At 34.5% G+C, this 25,226-nt stretch overlaps 2 protein-coding genes across 4 annotated transcripts in view; both read right to left on the bottom strand.

Moving 5' to 3' along the window:
- The window catches only part of LOC141561646 (uncharacterized), a 612,565-nt gene that overhangs the window by 88,317 nt on the left and 499,022 nt on the right, over nucleotides 1-25,226 (bottom strand). The gene's annotated exons all lie outside the window — the stretch shown is intronic.
- Nucleotides 1-25,226, bottom strand: part of PAK2 (p21 (RAC1) activated kinase 2) — a 116,870-nt gene that overhangs the window by 38,778 nt on the left and 52,866 nt on the right. For all 3 annotated transcript variants that reach the window (XM_074301532.1, XM_074301531.1, XM_074301533.1), the window contains exons 2-9: nucleotides 23,597-23,807; nucleotides 11,445-11,545; nucleotides 10,904-11,051; nucleotides 9,471-9,502; nucleotides 7,954-8,061; nucleotides 6,448-6,580; nucleotides 4,027-4,090; nucleotides 2,624-2,672 (exon numbers count right to left, since the gene is read on the bottom strand). In XM_074301532.1, the coding sequence (XP_074157633.1) occupies nucleotides 2,624-2,672; nucleotides 4,027-4,090; nucleotides 6,448-6,580; nucleotides 7,954-8,061; nucleotides 9,471-9,502; nucleotides 10,904-11,051; nucleotides 11,445-11,545; nucleotides 23,597-23,783 (822 nt within the window). In that variant the 5' untranslated portion in view covers nucleotides 23,784-23,807. The remainder of the gene's footprint in view (nucleotides 1-2,623; nucleotides 2,673-4,026; nucleotides 4,091-6,447; nucleotides 6,581-7,953; nucleotides 8,062-9,470; nucleotides 9,503-10,903; nucleotides 11,052-11,444; nucleotides 11,546-23,596; nucleotides 23,808-25,226) is intronic.

Raw genomic sequence — 25,226 nt, 5'->3', positions numbered from 1 at the left:
CTAATATTTTATACAAAACTTATGATTTGGAAAGCACTTTACAGTTACAAGGATCATCACATTTTAATCTTGCAACATCTCTATAAAGCAGATGCCATTTTTATCCATTTTATAGAAGAAGAAACTAAGAGAGAGAGGTTAAACAATTTGGCCAAATTACACTAGTAATTATTTGAAACATTACTCCAACTCAAATCATTTGGTATTCTCAACACTGCATCTATCCTCCTATTTCAGCAATAATACACTTGTTATTATAGTAAATCCTATTAAAACCATTAACTTGTTCGTAAAGCTTTAAAATTAGTCATTTCTTCATATTAAACAAAAGGAGGTAAGAGGATATTCTTTCAGTAACATTTAGCTTTTGAAGATAAATTTAATACCAATTCTAAAAACTCTAAGAGCATTTATTATTGCTGACTACAAATCCTGACAGCTGTTTAAATATGTCTATCACTCTCATGGAGTGAAAATGTGTCTGAGCTGACATAAATACCTCCTTCAAGACTTTGAGACAGAAACTATCAAATTTACCATGTATGATAATAGTTTAACATATCACACTGACAGCCAACCCTCTTTTCTCTTGTTGCCAAAGAAAGTTGGCATTCAATGCTCCTAATTCTCTTTACCTAATATTATTTCCAGTATTCCTTAACATTATTCTCCTAAGCAATGAACTGTCAAACCTCCATACTTCTGTTTATGCTATTCTCACCTGAAATGTTCTTCCCTATCCTTTCTGCTTCTACAAAACTTAACTATATCCTATCTCCTCCTTGACTCTCTCTTCCCTCACATTCCCTTTTTTAGATTCCTATTCACATTTGTAGTCCTTACCACTTAAAGTAGCACTTGATATTGTCTTATGGCAGAATCACAAATTACTATTAGCATTTACTAAACTAAGAACTTACTACATGCAAAAGTCTATATTGGCAATGGGGATTCACAGATATAATACATACTTTGTTCTCAAATACCTTGCAATCTAATTGGGGAGAGGAATGGGAGAGCAGAGTGAGTCCCATACAAATAAACTATGGTACAAAGGAAAATGAGAAGGCAAAATACTATTGGAAAAGTAAGGAAGTTTAAGATAAGTTCCACAAAGAGAAAGAGGGAAACTTTTATGGAAGATAGCAACCAAAATAAGTTTTGAGGACTTCAAAAGATAATTGGGGAGAGTGGAGGGGAGAGGAGACATCTTTTCCAGATAAGAGATTCAATATGAGTAAAAGCACTGGAGACTGGGGAAAGATAGAATAAGAATAGTTTAGTTAGTACAGAAGATAGAATGCATGAAGTATGTAATATGAAATAAAGCTATAAAGAAAAATGGAATTAGATTTTAGAGAACCATGAATGTCAGAAGTATATACTAATAAGGCTAATAAGAAAACTCCATGCTGAGCAACAACAACATTAAGCACCTGCTATGTGCTAGGTCCAGTGTTACAAATAGGGGTATATAAATGAGAAAAAGAGACAATGTCCTCCTTTGAGGAGTTTATAATCTAGTAAGGGCAGAGGATACACAAAAGGAAAGCAAGTTGAAAAGGGAAATAGGAGTCCAAAGATTATTAGGTTGGAAGCAATGGGAGATGATGACAATGCTGTTGGCAGCAAATGAAGAGATGTCTAGTATGTTGAGCTCTCTAAAAATGGAAGGCTATGGTTGAAGGAGCAAAAACAGCTATGGGTATCGATAAGGTCTGAGTACCAATGCTGAAGCAAATCTCAATGCTGAGTCGGAGTATTTGGTGTGATAATTTTCTAGAAATTTGGCAATCAAAGGAAAAATGAAGAGAATATCATATTTAAGGGGTTAGCAGCATCAAGAAGAAAGGTTTTTGGTTTAGTTTTTACTTGGGATAAGGGAGACATGAGCTGAGGGGAAGGATTCAACAGAGAAGGAAAGTTCACAGAAACAAGAAGAGATAAAAAGGATGAAAGACACAGATGAGGACTTAGCTTTTTCAAGGAACAGGGCTCCTTCATCCTAAGATGAGGAAGAAAGAATCCCTTTTAAGCTTTCAGTGTGAACACTTCATTTTTTCTAAACTCTAGTTCCAACTATCTTCTTGTAAGGTGTTTTGCTGTCCAGGACGAGAAGCCTTGCCCTAATGACAAACCTTTCTTCTCTGAGACCTGTCCCCTCTACCCACCCATCCCCACTCCTAGGTCTTCCCAAGGCATCTTGCGTGTAATCACCTGAACTGTCTTCTCCACTAGAATGCAAGCTCCTTGTGGGCACGGACTGCCTTAATTTTTACTAATAATTCCAGAGCTTAGCATAGTGCTTGGCCTTTAGTAACAATTTAATAATTTTTTCATTAATTTACTGTGAAAAGAGCATATGCCTTTTAATTTTTTGTATCTGCCTATACTGCTTAGTACAATGCTAAACTGAAGTAGAAATTTAATTACTTTAAATTGATTTTACATATTAGGCCCAGCTAATAACAAACCTCTCTTCTTTATTTCCTGGGTATGAATATAAAATTTTTTTGGAAACATGTTTTCTAACCAACTGATATTACTGAAAGAAAAAGTTTTTTTTATTGACAGCCTCCACCATATACTTAGTCCAACATATAGAAGGATTAAAAATACTTACCTCCTGCCCCAATGCCACATCTGTAGCAGTGAAAACTGTACCCGAAGCTCTGCAATAATAAAAGACATAATCACATTTGGACTCTAAAACACTACATTACAATTTTTCTCATCCTGTGATTTCACTGGTGGAGAAAAAACTCCTACTTAATACATCTCAGTAGTGAATTTTAGAGAGATCTGGACCCTGAAAAGGTTAAGAAACAAAATTTGAAATCAGTATTTCTATTTTCAAGGCTGACCTTGAGATTACTACAGTCTCTCACATGCCTTTCATAACTAGAGTGAAAGACAAAAAATAGCCAACACTTAATATAATAGTAAAAAGATGAAATGATAGGAGGGATTTTTTAAAACAAGTTTTCCACAAAAGCTTAAAATTTTTCTCCCTAAAACATTTTTTTCCAGACATAAAGAACAATGGATAGATTACCTTTCCAATATAATTATTCTTTAAAATTCCAAATCTTCATTTATTTACAAACAAAACAAAATATAGTTATCTTTTGCTTTAAAAATGTGATGAAAAAGTAGTTTGCTAAAATTCCATATTATTATCATTAACTAAACAATGGCAGGAAGAGTGTGGCATGCCATAATGGACTTTCAATAGATATCTAATGAATGAATAGATGGATGGATGGATGAATATAAAAACAATATCAACAAAAGAAACTGAAAACTAAAATTACTTCTTTTCCAAGCTAGTAAAATTCTAACAATTTTAAAAAGCAGAACAAAAGTTTTAAGCATTTATTCAATAAAGGTTTCTAAAAGTTATTTTCTTACTCTAATAAAAAATTTTTTTAAATTAGGCAGTATTTCTTTTTAAATTTTTGTTCCATTAAAAAAAGACATTTACTGCCCATATTTGTTTACTCAGGCCAGTTTAAGTCCCAAGCCGACCTGCTTCATTCCTAGGTTTTTTCACAATCATTACACTGAGGTTGTATTCACTGAGTAATTCTAGGTAGTCCTGACAATTGCCTTTATATTTTCACATCTACTTATACATGTCTTCAAACCAGCCTACATGTTGCCTAGCAAAATTCTCTCAACACAACATAATTTGCCATTTTTTTTCCTGTCTTATGTTCCTTTGTTGACAAAGTAGCTTATTTTCCTTTTTCCAACCTGTACTTACCATCATTCCTCAACTACCCACCCACACCTAAGGAACAAAGAGAAAATAATATTTGGGTAGAAATGATGCAAAACTGCTCACAAAACAACTAGTACAGAAATCAATACCATTTTAAATTTCCTTAATCTAATTACTATTCCTTACACTAATCCAAAAAAGGCATTATTTTTAGCATAATGACAAATAAGAAAGCAAGCTAAATTATATAATACATCTTGGTTTTTTAAAAAAAAATATATATATATATCATGAATACTCACCCTTGCCCAATTTTTTCATATCGGGTATATTTTTTCTTGGGATCACCTATGCTGACTATAGTTCCTATTTAAAAAAAAGTGAAAGCCCATTCAACGATTTTTTAAAATTAAAGTTTTAACGGTTCTATTCCTTTGCAAACATCATTTATGGTTTTGTTTTTTTTTAAATCAGTATTCTTAAATATGCTATCAGGCTTATTATTACAAAAACTGAAAAAAACTCATTGAGGAAAAAACAGCAATAAAATGTAATATTATGTATATATGCTATATCTTTAAAAATAAGTATAATCTATACACTAACTCTTAATTTCAATTTGTTTTTAATAATACTGAACCAATTAAATTTTCTTTCTTTAAGTATAGAAAAGTTAATTTTATAACAATTATTTAAGAAAAACAAACATTTCACACACCCGCTGGTGCCTATTAAATTGATGGAAGCTGCTTAATATTAATAGGCCAAAGGAGGAAATAACAAAAATGTCTTCATGATTATTTTTATTTCACCTTGTGGCATATGTCGGCAATTATTATTACTATGAAAATTATACAACATGTAAGTTTTTTAAGCAGCAATTTTGTGCAGAAAGGATTCAGTTATATGATAAACAAATGATATATATACTTTCACACGTGGCTAATGTGCTTTTTTGGGGGGATTTTTGGGGTTTTTTTTGCCTGACCACATTTGTTCCAAAGAAGGCCTTTCAATTGGAGAGAATAAAGAAATGTGGAGGGACAGTAACAGTAATGCCATCAAGCAGAAGATACAACAAAGAATTTCAGAAATGAATATAGACAAATAAGGAAGTGATATCACTACCACTAAATTTAATGTATAGCTTCTTAAAAAAAATGTATTTAATACAGATGGACAATTCCATAAAGAAACTTCTGTTCTACAAAAGTTAAAAAAAAAAAAATAAAGTCTATAAATGAATGGCCTCAAAATTATGAAACTTTAGAAATTCTAATATCTGGAACTAGAATTTTTATGAGCAGATCAACAAAACTGAAAATTACATTAACAATTATCTAATTTGAAAATCAGGGTTATATAAAAAATCTGAATTCCAGATATTACTCAATTTCAATGAGTCAATGGAGTAGGGAAACGACAATAATGGTTATATAATGAAAGAGCAGGAAAAAATCCTACAATTCCTACATCACATGTATATTTTTTAAAATAGCTCTGACACTTCTCCAAAAGAAAAGGTAATGCCATTTCCTCCCCTGCAAAAAAAAAGGGTTGGGGAAGAGGGGAAAGGTTACCTTATGCTTGAAAAGTCAGAAATCAATGGGTAAAAGATAGCAGAGAAAATAAATGTTTGAAATAAGTCATATCCAAAATTATTTTTCTGATCTATCTAAATCGATGTTTTTCAAAGTCATTAGTAGGTATGCCAAAATTTCCTAGAAATTCTAGAAATCCTCCATCTGATACCTCATGTATTACATACTTGCCCCCAACTGCATTTATGTTATATAAAAGCTGGGAAAGGATAGAAAAATGAAGTCTAAGAGAAAAAGAATTTTTTTGCCTGAAAATTATACAAATGAATATTCTGTGTATAATTTGTTGCTATTTAGTCATTTGTAGTTATATGAGGTCTTTCTTTCTTTTTCTCTTTCTTTCTTTTTTCTGAGGCTGGGGTTAAGTGACCTACCTCCCCAGGGTCACACCGCCAGGAAGTATTAAGTGTCTGAGACCAAATTTGAACTCAAGTCCTCCTGACTTCAGGGCTGGTGCTCTATCCACTGCGCCACCTAGCTGCTCCTGGTATTTGCTTTCTTGGCAAAGATCCTGGACTAGTTTGTTATTTCCTTTTCCAGGCCATTTTACAGATGAAGAAACTGAGGCAAATACACTTAAGTGACTTTACCAGAGTCATATAGCTAATCAGTGAGGCCATATTTGAATTTAGGTCTTCCTGACTCCAGGCCCACTCTATCTACTGCACCACCCCCATAGTCCCTAGGGCGTGATGACTCTAATCATGCAAATGAAAAGGATGGAGTACATCCCCACTTCAATTCATGTACTGTGTGCTAGGCACTATGCTAAGCACTTTACAAATATTATTCCATTGGGATCCTCAAACCCTTAAGGTGGTAGATATTTTTATTATTTCCATCTTATGGCTAAGGAAAGAGACTCAGACGGATGTTAAGTGACTTGCCCAGAATCACAAAACTAATAAGTGTCTAAGGATGAATTTGAACTCAGAAAAATGAGTTTTCCTGACTTCAGGTCCATTACTCTATCCGCTGAGCCACCAGCTGCTAAAACTATATATGTTAATCTATCCTAAGACATGGATTATCAATAATCTAAATTCAGCTTGAATAGAATACAACATAAAAAAAAAACTAAATAAAATTGCAACTTTTTAATTTTAAAGTTATTAAACTTACTTAGTTTCTCCATAATTTCTTCATCTGTCATCTTAGTCTTCTTTTTCTGTTTGTCTGAAGATTTGGCAGCACTATCAACATTAGAATCACCAGCTGGTGCAGGAATAGGGTCAATTACAGACCGTGTGTAAATCTATAGGGAGATAAAAATTTATTATTCAGGTCAAATGTTTTCAGGCCTTAATTGTTGGGGATGATTCAAGTCTGATTTCAATCAATACTAAAATCATCTATGGTTACTTTTTGGCATTCTAGAGATTGAAAAGTTAATATTTTAAGCATTCATTTGTCTTTATCAATCACATAACAAGAAATAATGAAAATTTGAAATTATTTGCTGTACAATGCAGTGTATATGTATATTATATATATTCATATAATTATACAGCAGATCCACATACATACAATGTTAACCTTTCATTTTAGAACTAAACTAAAAGAAATAATTAAAACACACACACAAGCCTAAAAACCTTATTTTTGAAAAAAGATGCATTGTAAATAATTATAAAAAATGCAATCTTCACAAAATGCTATTCTTTCTTATAAGAAACAAACTTCTAGTAAAAAAAAAAAAAAACAAAAAAAATGTTATTTGTATCATATTCATTTCAGTCATCACTAGAGGTTTAACCAGCTAGCTTAAGGTTTAACCAACTGGTAAATAAAACTCACCCTCCAGTTGCCTCAATTTAGGATTCCCCAATAAAAACGTATACAGTCTACAAGAATAAAACTCATCTCTCCTTATTCTATTTTGAGATTATGCAGTATTTACTCCTCCATACCTGATCAAGAAACTCACTGTCATTACAAATATTACCTCCTGTTAGTGAACCCAGGGCTTTGGGAAAACTAAAAGTAGGATCTTCTATTGAAAAGGTAGAGAATCAAACTTGCTTTTTACCTAGAAATTATGGTAACTTTTAAAGATATATAAGACATGATCTTTAACACCTCATGGTTTTTATGCCCCTAAACAATTTCACAGATAAGAAACAAAGATTTACTTGAATATAAAAATAAAGGAAGTTCAGAGAAGGAAATAATCAGGATGCTTCAATTTATTAGAAAAATTTCAATTAAGAAATCAAACTTGAGGTAGAAAAATGGGTAGGCAAAAGTACTGGTAGAACATCCAAGAGGAAATATCTAGGGAGAATATGGAGAGACAAAGCTTGGTAATAATTAAAAGATAAAAATTTGGAAATTATCAAAAAAGATACATGGATATGGTTGAAACCTCCAAATCAGAAACTATGCATGGGTTTTAGAAGAGTCTGCAAACTTCTTAATAAAAGTTATCTTTTTACAGGTAACCTTCAAATACAAGTCATCTTCTAAATGGAGTTCAATGTAATGGAATTCATTATCTGGCTAGCCTAATGGCTTTTAGAATTTAAGACCAGCTGTTATAAAGTTTCTACAACCAATTTCTTCCTCATATAAAATTATATAAATCTACAAACCAACAGAATATTATCAGCTCATAAACAATACACTCACTGATTTTGTATGATCTGGTCTAGGAGCAATGACAGGTGGTGCAGTCTCCTCCTCCTCATCATCTTCTTCTGTTACTGCTGCTGAAGTTTCTGAGCTTTTTGCATTTAGCTGGGTTTTATCAAGTGGGAGGGAGAGGGAGGAGTACACATAAAATGAAAAAAATTAAGCCTGAGAAACTTGCTTTTTTAAAGCAGCAACTTCAATGTAGTAAAAATCTCATTAAGAGCCATTTAAAATCACAAAACTGTACAGTGAGTTTAGTGTGCTTCCATAATTTTACAGATGAAGACAAAGATCTGGAAAGATTAAATGTCTTGTTTCTGATAATACAAATAGGTGGATTAAAATGTAGACATTATATATTTTCTAGGTGCCTTCCATTACAATCTTGCACCCCAACCTCAGCTAGATCTGAACCCTCTAATGTATTCTACACGCAGTAATTTGAAATTCATACTTATAATTAAACTAAAGTGCCATCTTAAGAGAAGAAACATGTTAGCAAGCATTCATTTGTACAAAAACCTTTAATATACCAATGATGCCTATTTGCAAAGATCTTAAAGTAAAATATTTGGAGGTTCTAACCTAACCAAGAACCATTTGAGAAATGTAGTAGAATCAGACACATTTTTAAAAGACTACTAATAATCTATCGCTGATTTATACCAAGTATATGAATAAAAAACATAATAGAATCTATTTGTGAAATATACAAAACAATTTAATTAAGTTTTCCCAAACATGATTTCAGTAAAAAACATAGCCAATATGACTTTTACTTAGCATTTTTTAATCATTTAATCATTAATGCAGTGGGATATAAAAAGCTAAACCAAAGAAGACCTGAATTTAAGTCCTGACTAACACAAAATTATATGTGATAACTGGCTTAAGTCTCTTTACCATTCCACACTCTTGTTTTCTCATCTGTAAGATGACGAAATTAAATGTGATAATCTCTAAGATTTCTTCCAGCTCTTAATCTATGGCTCTATAATCCTATGCTGATTTAAAATGGTTTCTTGTGCTCATCAAGAAGCCAAAATCATATATATTGCCCATTAGATTGTGATAGTCCCCGAGGGCAAAGGAATTATTTTTTCCCTTTCTTCCTATGCCTAGTCCTAAATTCAGTATCTGACAAACAATATCCCCTTGACTTCTGAGCCATTTATTTTATTTCCATGGTCCCATAAAGCTCATGTTCTATAGCTGGAGTGAGGAACCTTTTTTCTGTCAAGAGCCATTTGAATATTTATAATATCCTTTGTGGGCCATTCAAAATCATCAATTTAAAAAATTGAAGCAATGGGAGATTGTCACCACCTGTAGTTATCTTGACAAGATTAGAACAAATGATTTCAAGATCCTTACATGGCCCACAGACCAGACATTCCCCAACTTCGTTTTATAGTTTATTTTAGAATGCAAATCAGAAAATGACAACTCCTTTATTAATTGTCAAAAATATAATGTCAATTTGAAGAACTGCAATAAAAATAACATCAACTTACTGCTGGTGTTCCTGAGGGAAAGCCATCTTTCTCTAAAGAGGAGAACAAAATATTAAATTTTCTTATTTAAATAAATGATAAAAACTGAATTAATTAAAAAGAGAAAAATGAAATTAAGCAAATTTTAAATTAAGCAATATTCTTTCAATTTTCAGCTCAGGATGAATTATTTTTTGAGGAAGAATTATGTAAATAACCTCAAATAGCTAAAAATTGGTTTTATACAACATTGTATTGGGTCCCTGATCCTAAAAGTAACTGTGACATAAGGTTCCATATCTAGAAAGAATGCGTAATGATGAACTAACTGGAGTTAACTACAAATGTTCAAAAGTTATTGTACTATAAAGTTCTCACTGACCAAGATCTTTTAAATAACTGTGATTTCCAAGTTCTAGGAAAAATACACTGAACAAATTCCATTTTCAAACCTCTAAACTGGCAAACTTTCACCTTACTAGAACTAAGATTGAACTCTTAAACCCAGAATGATAAATAGCTATAGAGGATTACCTGCCAAATAGTTAATCTTAAAATTCCAAATGCCAAGTCTGTTATCAAAATCTGTGTAAAAATCACTGCTGATAAGACCTATAATTCTTCTTAGAAATTCTACAAAACCCAGAAGCTTCTGGAGAATATGTACACTGAAAGGAAAATATCTTGAAATTTTTATCTAGCCCCAAAATGACTAAGGTAGATGGCTAAGCCAAGACTGCTTACTAATGATGTATTAAGATCAAGAGAGATTAAGATGGATGTGGGAAGAGACTCCATCTTTCTAGAACAACCACTTTTAGTATAAAGCACCTTACATTGAAACACCATTTAAAATGGAATTACTGACAAAAGAAATTCAAATTTGGCCACTATGTGACTTAAAATTGAAATTGCTTATAAGAACTGTCTTAATTAAGGGAATGCCTCATCAATTTGAAGCTTTACTTGATATGCTGATGCTCAGGTTCTCATGCCTGTAGTTTTTAGATGTTTAATGTATTTCAATTTCTTTTGATTTTATAATTCTAAATAACAAATTCTCCTTGTGGAGCTAAATATCTTTACTGAATCTGTCAATAAAGAACTGAAATGAATGTGCTATAATTGGGCATAATCATCCTATCTTTCAACATTACCAATACTCTTTTTTGCACTCAGAAACAGTCTATTTTGGCAAATTCTCTGGTGATCATATTTTTGGGAGTGGATATATTTAAAGGGAAAATAAAAGATATTACCTAAAAATCCTAAGTGGTGCAAGTGCAAGCACAGTCCTGGAGGCAGGAGGACCTGAGTTCAAATAAGGAGCATGTCCTAGAATTATTTTTTTTCCTTCGTGAGCTGAGCATGTCTTTTTTCCCCTCATCTTACATGCTACAACTCTGTAAGAAAGCCTCACTGCCTTATTACTACAACTGAGTTGAATGTCTTACCAGGTGGGGTAAAGCTCAAGTATTTCTGTTTCACTGTATTGGAGTCATAGAACTTTAGAACATCCAGCACAGCCTGGGGGTTCTTCTTTTGCTCTAGTTTGGTGATATTGGAAGTCTGTAGCAATCGAGCCCACTGCTCTGGCATTCCCTAAAACAAAAAAAGGCAATATCTGAATAGCACTACCTACTAACATGTCAAACTGTCATACATCAAATCAACTGGCTCCAATGTAAGTCATATTTTCCATAATGACAAATGTAATTATCCCTCAACTCTTGATTGATCTCATTAGATTGAGATGTTACAACTTAATTTCCTATGTATCAAGCCTGTCCATCTTCATTAAACATTTTTCTATCTGGACAATTAACAACAAATGACCCTAGATTTTTAGAATTGTTAACACTTCCCAAGAAGAAAAAAAAAGGTCTAATAATTAAGAAGTGATGTCCTTGAAGAAAAAACTCAATTCTGAAAAGTAAAACTGAAGCACTAAATTTCAGGAGTGAACAATGGACAACAGTAGCCAATTATACTTACAGTGAATTCTCCAGTAACAGCATCAAAGCCAACATGGATGGTGTGTTCAAAATCAGAAGGAGGAGAAATTTCTGGCCGCTCCTTTTCTTTTTTCTTACTTCCTACATGAGGGGAAAAAAATCTCTACTACACAAAGTTTTGAATTTGACAAAATACTCATTCTGTTGATCGATTAAAACAATTTTTAAAGATTAGATAAAATTATTAGGGACAACTGATTTCATGAAAATAAAACAAACAAGAAAGAACATAATAAAATAGTCTCGGACCTTCCAGACAAAATAGAACTGAAAGATAGGAATAAAACATAGGCTCAATAAAAAGAATGGGAAAGAGTGATAAGATTTATGAGGTAAAGGAAGGCAAGCTGGAATACCAGAGTTGGAAAAGGTCTTCTAAGTCAGTTAGCTCAACAAAACTACCTGCTAGATGAATCTCCTCTCTAGTAACAACAAGTATCTGGCAGTGCTTAGGCACTTCCAGTGATAGATACATAATATTCAGGCAGGGCAAGCATCTGAGAGCTACTCTCAAAGTAATTAATATATATTTAAACCTTTTTGCATTCCAGGATGGAAGGGACTCCCCTGTTTTGTAATTGGGAGTCTCTATCACTAAAGATGTCCAAGCAGGGGGGATAAATATCTTTTTATTCCTGTGATTGCCTATCTCATCCCACAGTGACTACTCCAAATCTTCCCTCCACCATCCCAAACTCCAACTCATCCCATTCAAATCATATCACTGAAAACATCCTAAGTTAAAAAAAACTTGTCCTTTTCATCAAAATTGTTTTAAATATATACCCCTACTTTCCCCATGCTCCAGCTCTATAGAATAAAACAGCCCTTCTTCTATACCCATAACTCTATTATCACTTTCCTACTCTTGCAGGAATTTTCCCCACTAATAATTATTCTTTCTGTTCTTCCCAACATGAGCCTGTGCTCACTTCTTGTTGCTAGAATTACAAATTTAGAGTTGCAAAGAATCTAAGAGAACACCTAGCCCAACCTCCCACTTTACAAATGAGGAAACTATAGCCAAGAAAGTTTAAGTGACCTGCCCAGTGGCATGTTACTGTTACTGTTCACATTATGTTATCTCCAAGTCTATGTTCAAGTCTTTCCAATGCTTCAGAAAGATCTTCCCCTTTTCTCCATTTATACTGACTGGTATTTTTTGTTTGTTTGTTTTGTTGTTTTTTCAATTAATTTTTATAATTGTAACTTTGACAGTACTGACTGGTATTTTTATATGGATATTTTATATCCATTTAAGCTATCATATTTTCTCTGTCTCTCGTCTTTGCCTGTCTCTCTTTCTCTGTCTCTGTCACCTCTCTCCGTCTTGTCTATCTCTCTCTGTGTCTTTTCCCCCCACCCCCACCTTCTTTATTAAGTCACTACAAAAACTCCTTGTCTCCATTTTCCCATTGGCCTTTAATATCACTTTACAGAAATGGCTCTTTCAAAAGTTACCAATGATTTCTTGCTTCTTCAATACAACCAACATTTTCTCAGCTCTTATCCTCCACTTTCTTATAATCTTTAGCACCATTTATTATCTGTCCCATAATACATACAGTAAGTTTACATTAATTAAGGAATACCTATGCCAAAGGATGAGGTGAGAAGGCACAAAAGTTTATACAAGAAGATCTGAAATATGTTTATAAGATGAGCCACAGAGGAAAAGAAGGAAAAAAATAATTCCAAATGTTTATTTATATGAATTAGTTCATTTTTCTTGAAAGAATTGTCCTCTGAATCTAATTCCATTAGCCCTCATTTTGTTTTGTCCTTAAAAAGATCTATGTCTATTTGATGTGGTGATTAGGAAAGGGTACTAGATGTAGTAAGGGCAAAGTAAATTAAAGAAAAAAAAAAATGGCAAGATTCTACATCATGCCTCACACTGAACAATATAATGGAAACAGAAAAGTCATTGTTGAACAAACAGGATGTTTTAAATATTGCTGCACAGTTCATGGAGCCAAGAACAAAAATAATTATTTAAAAAAGAAAAAAAAAGTCTTAGTAAGAAAAGATATCTTGGCTGTTACATGGAGGAAAACCTTTTTTTCCCCTACAAATGGACATCTTGCTAGTCTACTAGGAAAAGAATTTAAGAATCATTTTTCCATCTCCTCAAAAAAATGTGAGGCTGCAATATTCAGCCAAGAGGTCATGCACTAGCAGCAGATATTTAAAATGCTTTAAAGTGGGCAACTCTAATATAGTTTGGGCCTTACATTTTTATTCATTTTAGGGATTTAAAGATATATGGTAAAATATTTGTGTTATAACCCTATAATGGCCACTTACTAGCCATGTGACCCTGGGCTACTCAATCTGAACTGTCTCAAAAAAAAAAAAAAAAAAAAATATATATATATATATATATATATATATATATATATATATATATATATGAAGATAAGTAAAAGATTGGAGATGACACCATTGTAGGAGACAAGATGAAATGAACCACTTAATAAATACAGGGGTTAACTCTGGTAAGGAGTGAGTCACTTTATGAGAGATGGGAAGTAAAAGAGAAGGTGAAAAAAGGAGATGAAGAAGAGGGGACAAAGGAACTTCATGGGGAATGGTCTCCACTTTTTTCTGTAAAACATGAGGCAGGATTCTCAGCTGACAATGGGAGAAGAAAGAACTTTTGGGATATTTAAAAAGGATGAAGAGTAGAACAGCATCCACTCATAATGGTCCCATGATTTTCTCTACTTTTATTCAACAGCCCAGCTGTGAATATACAGAGATAAATGGTGAGATGGATCCAAGACTGAGGCCTGACTGAGCATAACTGGAGTTAAAGGGGGCTAGGGATTCATGACAGGAAGACACCGTAGAGCTGAACTGATGCATCAAAGAGTGAAGAGAGAGATGAAGAGGAGAGAATAGCAGATGCAGGGAAGAGCTCTGTGGGAGCTTTTGAGGGGTGAGGGGATTGGAGGGTAAAAATGAAGAATACATTATAAAAGGGAAGACAGAGAATGGTGAAGATTATGATTATGGTCAGATAAGGGGATTTCGGAATTTCTGAAGATATGGAAAGAAGAGAAAAATTGTAAAACCAGATATCCAATTCACTGAAGGAGGAAGGGGAATGACCTAAGGGTCTGTAGACAATAGTTACCAAGATTTTGATTGGGTAGTAGATAACATGATTTTCCAAGGAAAAGAAGTTATTGAGTGAGGAAGGAATAGGGAGAAACTGGAAGTACCAATGTGGGACAAAGAGAATTCCAACCCCCCTGCCTTGACTAGTGAGTCAAGAAGAATAAATGAAGATACACAGTAATAGAAAGGATATAAGCAAACTGTGTCATGAGGGGAAAGCCAAGTTTCAGTTAGAGGTAATGTAATGAACAGGAGATGAATAGATATCAAATGAAAGGCAGTTTGTTGCCTAAACAGGAATTCCAGAGGGTTCAGTGCGGAAGGGTTAGTTAGAGCCAGGATGAAACTTTGAAGATGGAGGGGTTGAAGGGAACAGGAATAAGAAATCAGGTATTGAGCGAGGTTTGGATGATGATCTACAGATTCAGAGTCACTGAATAAACACAAATTCAAACATTATGCCACAGTCATAGGCAATAAAAGAAAAAATAATATATTCTCAAAAGCAGATATCAAAATGCAATACAAAATAAGTCCTACACAAAACTAAGCCTATTCATCAGATGGACAAAGACCAGAACCACCACAGTAGGGAGTCAGGGCCCATTCCTTCTCTCTCATCCCATCCCAATAGGCACCTATGAGAACAAAAGACTCATAAAGTTTTCTGTCCCCAATACTAATCCCTATTACCTAGCTGCCACACAAATCACAGATCTAAAGCTAAAATGATCTCAAAAGCTATCTAGTTCAGAAATCCATTCTTGGCTAGATGCTGACTATTTTTCAACCATTACTTCTATTGGAAATAAGAGTCCTATTATACTGTGAGTCCCTTTCCATAACTGGCCTGAATCTATCTGCCCTGTTGTTTTTTGAGCTATATCCTAAGTACCACCTTTAAATGATGTTTGTCCTAATTAGTTATCTGAGTTCCTAGACAACAGTTCTTTCTTACTTTTATATTTGTATCACTACCACTCAGCATAGTAGTAGTTAGCACAGTTAAGAAGTTAATTTGCTTCTCCATTACAACAATGAACATTCAATGAGAGAAATCAGTCACTCCTCCAAAAAAAAAAAAAAAAAACCCATAGCAGTGAGCAGAATTTTCAATTTGCAAATATCTCCCAAATAAAAGAAACACAAAATTAGTAAATTAAATGTAATGACCAAGAAGACTAAAGAAAATCTAATTTTTTTTCATGTTTATAAAAACAAAGAGATCATTCAAGGACAAAAAGGCCCTACAAGCTAAAAATTAAAGGAAATAAACAATCTAGATAAGAGGACCAAGAAATAAATTAATGGTTATTTTTCTTTGTTCTTGAAGAGAACCAAAATGACATCACTAAGTTAAAAGTCAAAATTATAGTGTTTCCAACTATGGCTGATCAGACCAATACAAACTCAGAATCTCAACCACAGGTCAGACACAAATAACCCATGTGAACATTTTAGATGGGTTCTCTAAATTTGCACATCTCAAGTTTCTTCTGAGATACTTCAATTCTGCTTTGCTCACAGAACACAGCACCTTCCCTCATGAAGGCCCTACTGGGCAGTCCTATGCCAGTGCCTCCCACACATGAAATCAATTCCAAAGCTCTTCAGAGGCACTTCTTGACAGTGTTCTTGTATAACTTTTCCACACCATGGCATGAATACTTGCCTTGTCTGAGTTCTCTATAAAATAGTTTTTTAGACAAGTGTACATTTGGCATTTGAACAAAATGGCCAGCCCATCAGACTTGCACTCTCTGTAGTAGACTATGAAAGTTTGCTAGTTCAGTTTCAACCTCAGAATCTGGTACTTTATTCTGCCAGATGATCTTCAGAATCTTCTTAAAATAATTCAAATGGAAGACAGTGTCCTTGTAAACTGTTTGGGTTTCACAGGTATACAACAATGAGGTCAAACTTTCAGTTTGGTAGGCAATCTAACACTTCTAACACTTTTCGTATGAAGCCTCCCACACACTGAGGTAGCTCTAGCTATGTATACATCTCTAAAAAGTACACTGCCAAGATAAATTAATTTATCCACAATATTTAAAATTTCTCTGTTTGCTGTAACCAATGGTCCTACATATAGATGTTGTGGTGCAGGCTGATGGAGCACCTATGCCATCATGGTGTTAATTGTCAGATCAAAATTAGAACAAGCAGCAGTGAATCAGTCCATACTTTGTTGTACCATGATTTCAGAAACTGCATTGAATGCACAATCATTTAAACAAAAAATTGTGCACCAATAGTCCCTTCACTTTAGTTTTGGCTTGTAGCCTTTTCAAGCTGAATAATTTACCATTAACCATCAATGATTATCTGACCTTGGAAATCATCCTCACTGAAGCCTCAACATGGCTGAAGAAATCATTCCTTGCCCTTTTCTGAATACACTTGGCTCTCAGGCAGATGACCATTTTTCAGGTGAAGAAATCAGCTAGCAAAAACTATGAAACCTCCCATGACTACCATAGGGCAATCATAGGGCAGTCTCCTATGTCATAAAATCAATTCCAAAATTCTTCAGAGACCTTAGAGAGTCCTTGTACTGCTTTTTCTGACCATCACATGAGTGCATGTTTGCCTTGTGGGTGTAATGACCACATTAGTACCCTGGATACCTTAGAATTAGCCAGAGTCAGGATAAGCAAAAGTCTTTATTCTTCGTCTTTTGGGGTCGCTGTCAGGGGATTAGATATAGGAATCTCCACACCTCCTTTCTCTCCCTCAACTGCCAATGAATGATCCCGCTTGTCCTATTGCACCCTCCAATGACTCCTTTCATTCACTGTATACACCCACAGATTGAGCCAGCACAGATAGTGGGCTGGTCATTCTCCAAGCATATGCTAATATTGTCCAATTGGTAATAAGCCTCAAGTGCTTGGACTCAGTGCAACTCAGATTGGGAATTCTTATCTTTTAAGCAAGCACATGTTTGTTATTTGAGCAAAATAGCCAGCCTACTGGAGTTCACAAGCAGAGAAATATATGATCATTAATAAGATAACTAATGGAAAAGTCCATGGGCTCTATGGCATAACCACTCAATGTCTCCCCCTCCCAATTTGCAAAGTTCTATATCTTTCCTCTAATTAGAAATCAGATTACCCAATTTTATATCTTGGTTAATTGTTTTCTATTAATAGATCATATTTGACTGTTTTAATATTTAAAAATCTGTCTGAATGCCAAAGCTGGAGAAGGCAACTAAATGATCCCAATTTGTTGAGCAATTAACCTGAATTGCTTAATTCATCAGTATGCTTATAAGCCTGAACCTCTCTTTCCTCAGTCATTTCTTCTTTCACCCACCACAAAAGTCCAAGAGGACTACAATATTAGGAAGGGAACAAAATATTAAGGGCTTTAAAAAACCAAACAGAAAATTTTGCATTTGACTCTGGAATCAAATGGATCTTATTGAACAGGACAGCAATGTAATTGAAACCGTACTTTAGGAAAATCATTTTGGCAGTTGAATAGAGTAGATTAGAGTTGGGAGGGACCAACTAGAAACCTATTTAAATAATCCAGCAATGAGATATCGAGGGTCTGCATCAGGGAGCAGCAAGAAAACTGGAAAAGAGGGAAGCTTTTGGTGGAAAGATGGGCAAGCGGAAGTGGAAGTGCCAAATAAGACATCCTATTCAAGATGTTCAAAAGTTAGTTGGTGATGCAGGACTGGAGATCAGAAGAAGAGCTAGTGCTGGATACACAGATCTGAAAAAGGTCTGCAAAGATAAAGCCCTGGAAACTGATGAGATCACCAAGAGACAGAGAAGATGATCAAAGACAGACGATCCTATACAGTGGGCATGATTTGAATATAGATCCGGCAAAAGACTGAGAAGAGGTCAAACAAACCTGAAAGATATAAGGACTCCTAGAGAAGAAAGAATATCCAGGAGGAAAAGATGATCAATAGTGTCAAAAGCTACAGAAACAGCAAGATGGATTTGGATTAGGAAAAAGCTATTCAATTTGATAATTAAGAGATTACTAGAGAGCAGTTTTAGTTGAATGATGAAATCAAAACAGACTACAAAAGATTTAAGATAGGAGATGAGAGGAAACAAAGCTTTCTCAAGAAACTGTGATGAGAATAAAAGTGATGTAGGATGACGGCTATCAGGAATGGTTGGATCAAGTCAGAGTTGAGGGACAGAGGAATGTCTGTAGGCAGAAAAAAAGGAGGCAATAGACAGAGGCTAAAGCTTAGAGGAAAGAAGGGGCAACTAGGTGAGGCAGTGGATAAAATATCAGGCCTGGAGTCAGGAAAATTCAGCTTCCTGAGTTCAAATCTGACCTTAGACATTTACGAGCTATGTGACCATGGACAAATCACTTAAACCTATTTACTTCAACCTCATATGTAAAATGAGATGGAGAAGGAAATGGCAAACCACTTCAGTATCTTTGCCAATGGGGTCACAAAGAGTCATGACTGAAACAATTCAATAACAACAATGAAAAGTACAAAGATAGTGAGTATACTAGACAGCAAAGAATCAAGGGAACATGTAGAAAATTGGGGACAGGGAAGATCTCTGAATGATATGAAATTTTTTAAAAAGGAGAGAAGAGGGAACTCTTAAATGAATGGCTTCATCTTTTCTGGTGAAGTATGAGGAGAAATCCTCAGCTTAAAAGCTAGAGGGAAAGCGGTATACTAGAAGACTTGAGAAGAAATAAAAAGTTTTGTAATAGCTGCCATGGTGAGTAAAATAAGAAATAGATCAGGGATATACAAAAGGATTGCCTTACTAAGAAGGCCCAGCTGAGTTTGTATAACACAAATTTGTAGTGGATTTGGCATGGGTGAATGATTTTCTCCAGCTCCATTCAGCAGCATGTAAACAAGAGCAAAGAAAGCAGCTTAGGGTTATTAAGTACCTACTATTTACCAGGCAATATGCTAAAAGCTGAGGATGCTAACACCAATAAACACAAAACCATCCTCAAAGACCTTACAATCTAACAAGGGAAGACAAATGAAAAGGAGAAGAGAGGGTACAAGGAACCATGATAGAAAATTCAAAAGAAGTACAAAAGCAGCACAGATGGTGGACATGGAGAAAAAAAGTCATACTGAGTCTCCTCTTTAAATGGAAGAGCCCTCCAGTCAAGAGTTAAATGAAAGGGACAAAAGGTATTAAAGATTGAGATTATAAGGGAAGAAGATATGATGGAGTGTTTTAAAGAGAATGGGAATATTTCAAAGTTATGGCTTAGAAAAATGTACTTGGTAATAGGACAAAGAGTCAAGAGATTCAAGAAGACAATAGTATAGGATTGAACTGATTTGTAAAAAAACCAAGATAGGGAAAGGAGGGGTGTTTATTTAGTTTTGAGATGGCAGCCTACAAAAGAGCTAAGGAATGGAAAGAATAGAGATAATGTGAGAACAAAGTACAATGTTATGTATCATATGGCACTGGGAAAGATGGGATAACAAGAATATGATCAGATAAAGGAATTTTGAAGTATAAACAAAGAATTTTTATTTCTGGATTCTTTTTGGATGATGGAAGGATCAAGGGTACAACCCATCTCTATGCACAGTTGAGACAGAGTCAAAGGAATTGAGTCCAAAAGACAGTTGGTGATATGGGACTGAAGCTCAACAGAGACACTAGGACTGTATATCTAGATCTCAGAATCATTTATGCAGAGATGATAATTGAACTTCCAGGGGCTGATGACCCACAAGTGAGGTAGTATTAGAAGAGGACGAAAAATGAACAGAGTTCAGCAAGTCAATGATTAATGGCAATGACATGGATGAAGAACCAATAAAGGAGTCTGAGAAGGATCAGGCATATAGGAGAAGCAGGAAAGGACTGTATAACAAATACCCAGAGAGAAGAAAGTACCAGGAAAAGAACAAATGTCAAATGTTGCAGAAACATAAGGAATAAAAAAAGGCCACTTGATTTGGCAATTAGAGATCACTGGTAGTTAAGAAAGGAGTTTCAGTAATTTCAACCTAGACCTCAGCTCAAATGCAGATAGATTTTCTCACCTTCCTAAATTCAACCAGTTGCCAAAATCTTCTCAATTTTACCTCTATAGAATCTATTATATTCATTTCCTCATTTATACCTTCCAGAAACCTATTTATCTTAATATCTTCCTCTCATTCTTTTCCTGTCTTATTATAACTCATGGAAACTTGGCTCCCTATTAACTTACTCCCCCCTCCCCCCGCTCTCCTGAACAATGTAGATTTTCTCTCATGCCTCCCAATACAGTGAACCAGGAAGGTATGGAATAAGCATACCTGTCTTGACTGCTACTTCCAAACAGACCTACTTTCTATTGCTAATACTCAGCATCTATTCATTTGTACTACCTTATCTAGATCCTGGTTTCAGCAATCAATATCACAGTAGATCTCAGGTCATTCTCTTCTTTTTTTCCAAGGGATTCAGCACCTAAGTCAGTCTTCTTCTTTATTTCAACCCCTGCTCTATTATTTGGAGACTTCATGTTTATATCTCCTAGTATGTTAACCTTCTTGATTTACACAATCTATATTTTCACTCTGCTTCAGCCATGTGCAGGGATGCTTATAAACCTTTATCTCACCAAAATCCTACAATTGTTTTACCTCAAATTTTTTTCTTAGACAATTCTTATACAGTTAACTATCTTTCTTCTTTTCCTCTGCCTCATTCATCTTACTCTTCCTCAGTCTTACCTCCAGTCCCTCCACCTTCTTAGTCCATCATTTTCTGCTCTAGTCTCCTTCTGCCATCTTGACCCTACAGTTAAACAGTCCAGTTCTAATGCTCTCTCCTGGAATCTCCTATTCCATCACTCTGCCAATCCCAACCCTGGTTTATCACCTGAATCCACCTTCTCCCACTTACTCTTATGTTGAACCCAAAAAGTCTCAGCCGCTATGATGTATAATTTCAAATGGGTACTCATTGCTGCACATCAATTCTTTTTATCTTCATAGCCTACGTTCCAAAACTCTACTCTTCTCAAGCCACCTACACAACCCTCTCCTCTCATCTCTCCCCCTCTCAGGAGAGGAAAACTTGCTTCATACTTTACTTTCATACTAACTCCACTTGTTATGAGCTCATTATTTCCAACTCTCCACCTTCTACTAGTACTATTAATCCCTATTCCCTTTCATATCCTTTGTGAATTTTCCTTTTAAGGTGATTTCCCCCATTTCCCTTCTATAATTTTCACTCTCTTATTTCCCAGAAGCTATTTCTTTGATGCATATAAACCTGTTCATTCTTTTTTTTTCCCAGGTAAGGAGTATTTTTTATTAATCTGTTTTTCCTACTTACCTCTGTTCCCTCATTAAGCAAATTAAAAATGTGAATAAACCCCAAAACTAAATCTTTAAATACATATCTATATAAATGGCAAATAAATATCCACATTAGCTATTTATGAAAATGTCTCCTCCTGCACTTTAAATTCTTTGTCAGAAGTAGTACATTTCATCTTCATTTTTAAAGATTTATATTTTAAATGTTAATCAGTTAAGTCTTTCAGCTGTTTTCCCTCATAATGTTATCACTGTTCCAACTTACCTTTCCAGACTGAGAAGGTCATTCCCCTTCATCATACTGTACATTATTCGTTCTTATCACACTATATGTGCCAAAGTAGCCTACTTATCACTTATAACATTGGATCTTCCAATTCTGTTCTTTTGTATAAGCTGCTAACCATGTCTGGAATGCTCTCCCTATTCACCTCTACATTTTTATTATGCTTAGCCACTTTGAAGAGTTAGCTCAGGAAGCATCACGTAAATCAGTAAGTCTTTTCAGAAGATCCATCCTTTCCTTTCTCCCTCTCCCTCCATTTTTCCTCTTCCACTCTAGTGCTCTTCACCAACTTATCCAAATTATTTTGTATTTATTGTTCTGAATATTTACAAAATTCTCCAATAATAAATATTAGATTCACCTTGAAGGCAGGAGCTTTTTTATTTTTTTCTTTATCTCCAAAGTACCTAGCATAGTATTTCTCAAATATTATTAGTGACTAATAAACACTTGTTGAATTGAAGGGACTATAGAAGACATATAATTTAAGCAGATGGTAACTGAGCTTTGAATCTCCTCAAGTCTCAAAGTGTGAAGAGTAGGAACTTACCAAATGTTCAATAAATAAATTAATATTACTCCAGAATTGTTGATAATTTAAATAAAAGAGGCATACAACTCCAGTAAGACCTTCTAGCAACCTAAACCCTCTGCGTCCCTCCCATTTCCTACTCTTTTTTCCCCCACCTCATCTCTTCATTCTATCCAGGCTTGTGGCCTGGCTTCTAGAAAACCTTTAATTGATTGATTAATTAATTAATCTGGTCTAAGTTTAATTTTGTTCTCTGGTGCTGATGCCAAATTTATATCCTTTCTTCTTTCAAATGCATTTTAAAATATATAATTCTTCAATGAAGATGCAAAACGAGAAATATTTCTATAAAGTCAAGAAGTGAACAAGTTACTAAATGAGAAAGAAGGAAAAGGAAAGAGCATTGTACATGCTTCAGTTTGTTCTGTTTCTGCTTTGTCTGAAATACTTTCTCTATAATTTCTAACTTTTCAAGTAAAATTAATAAAAAGTAAGCATTTAACATACTTTACTGCTTAAGGCTAAACTTTATAATCTCCTGAATATTCAAAAGAATCACTAGTAGTGAGAGTTTTAATAATTCTCCTTAACTTGTCTGATGGCATGCCCATCAACTATTGCCCCAGTTCCAAGTACTGGAAAAAGATCAATTCAGAGACAGACCATCATACTTTACAAGATATTAGTAAATAGAGTAAAAAGAACTGACTAAGCTTAAGGTTGTGTTTCTATTCCTGTATAGGACAAACAATTGGAAATAAACTCACAGAGTGGGGCCTGATGTACAAGAACAACTTAATTCCATATCTTTCCAATTCTTACCATAAAATAAAGCAAAATGAATGTCAATGTAACCTCATTCACCTCTTTACCACAAAATCTTACCTTTCTCTGTGCCTGAAAATATGGAGATGATTTTATTCCTAGGCTTTCTTTCCTCAGGAACAGATGGCAAAGGTTTCAAACTATGGTTCGCTGACAAAGGGTCTTTGCCTCCAGTGCTAAAAATAGTACTGCTCATACGGACAGGAGGCGCTGGTGGCTTGTCTTCCAGTTCTCCGTTATCAGACATGATTCAGAATGATTATACAAAAACCTGAAATAGAACAAAAATATCCAAATACTGTTAGGGGGGAAAAAAAAAACCTTTAAAGAAATAAGCAATTTTGGGGGGAAGAAATTTAACAACTTCTTTTTTTTTTTTTGTAAATTTTGCAAGGCAATCAAGGTTAAGTGAAGTGCCCAGGTCCACCTAGCTAGTGTCAAATGTTGAATTTGAACTTAGATCCTCTTGACTCTAGAGCCAATGTTCTTATCTACTGCCATTTAGCTGAACCCAGAATAAAATGTTTATTAAAATGATTAATATGCCCCTCTTAGGAAAGGCTACCAATTTGTTAGAAATATACATTCCACAAACAACCTCAGTTGAAAAGAGCATCAGAAATCATTTAGTCCAACTCCTATCTAGGAAAAAAAAATCCTTTCCTCCACTCATCTGACAAATGACCCCATGATCTCTATTTAAAAAGAATCCAAAAGCCAATGCTTTTGGATAGCTCAAACTACTGGGGGGAAATTTTTTTTAAAATATATTAGGCTTATATATGTAATACCCATCCATTGCTTCTCATTCTGACCTCTGGGGGCTAAGTAGGACAAATCTAATGATCCTTCTAAGTGGTACCCCTTTAAATGGCTGAAAGCTATTTGGTGTTCCTCAAACTCCTCCCTCTAAGCTCCCTTCCCCGATTTTTTTCTTTTCCAGGGTGAACATCCCTAGATGCTTTAATGAGGTAGCTAGATGAATAGAATGCTGAACTTTGAATTAGGAAACCTGAGTTCAAATCCTAGCTTAAGATACTTATTATCTGGCTCTGTGTCGCTGGACAAATCATTTACCTTTCTGCTTTAGTTCTCTACTTAAGCATCTTATAGGTTATTGTGAAGATTAGAAAAGACAGTATTTATAAAGCACTTTGCAAAACTAAGCATTATATATTAGCTATGATTGCTCATGCTAAAATACTTTTTTTTAAAAATGAGCATCAGCATGGGGGGAAAAAAATCTAAACAAAAACTTTTATTGGGGTTTTTTTGTTTTGTTTTTTTGCTGAGGCAATTGAGATTAAGTGATTTGCCCAGAGTCACACAGCTAGGAAGTGTTAAGTGTCTGAGACCAGATTGAACTCAGGTCCTCTTTGACTTCAGGGCTGGTCTCCATAGTGCCACTAACTGCCCTGAGAAATTAATGTTAATGGAAACTGGTTTTATGTCACTCTTTTTCTTTGTCACATCAGCACATGAAAAATCAATTATAAATCAAGTCCCAAACTTAGAAGTGAATTGTTCTCAAAGGTGCGACATACTTTTGCAGCATGCAGGTACCAAATATGTGCTAGTCACTCTAACTAGGCCTAGAAGATTTTTTTAAATGTAACAATCCCTGTCCTCAAGGAGTTTATTTTCTATTGGAAAAGATATGTACACATAACATGGACGAGGGGGAAAGGGA

Source organism: Sminthopsis crassicaudata, chromosome 3 (genome assembly GCF_048593235.1).
Source record: "Sminthopsis crassicaudata isolate SCR6 chromosome 3, ASM4859323v1, whole genome shotgun sequence".
Classification (NCBI taxonomy): domain Eukaryota; kingdom Metazoa; phylum Chordata; class Mammalia; order Dasyuromorphia; family Dasyuridae; genus Sminthopsis; species Sminthopsis crassicaudata.
The sequence above is the reverse complement of the archived record's forward strand: the minus strand, read 5'-3'. Positions and strand labels throughout refer to the sequence as shown.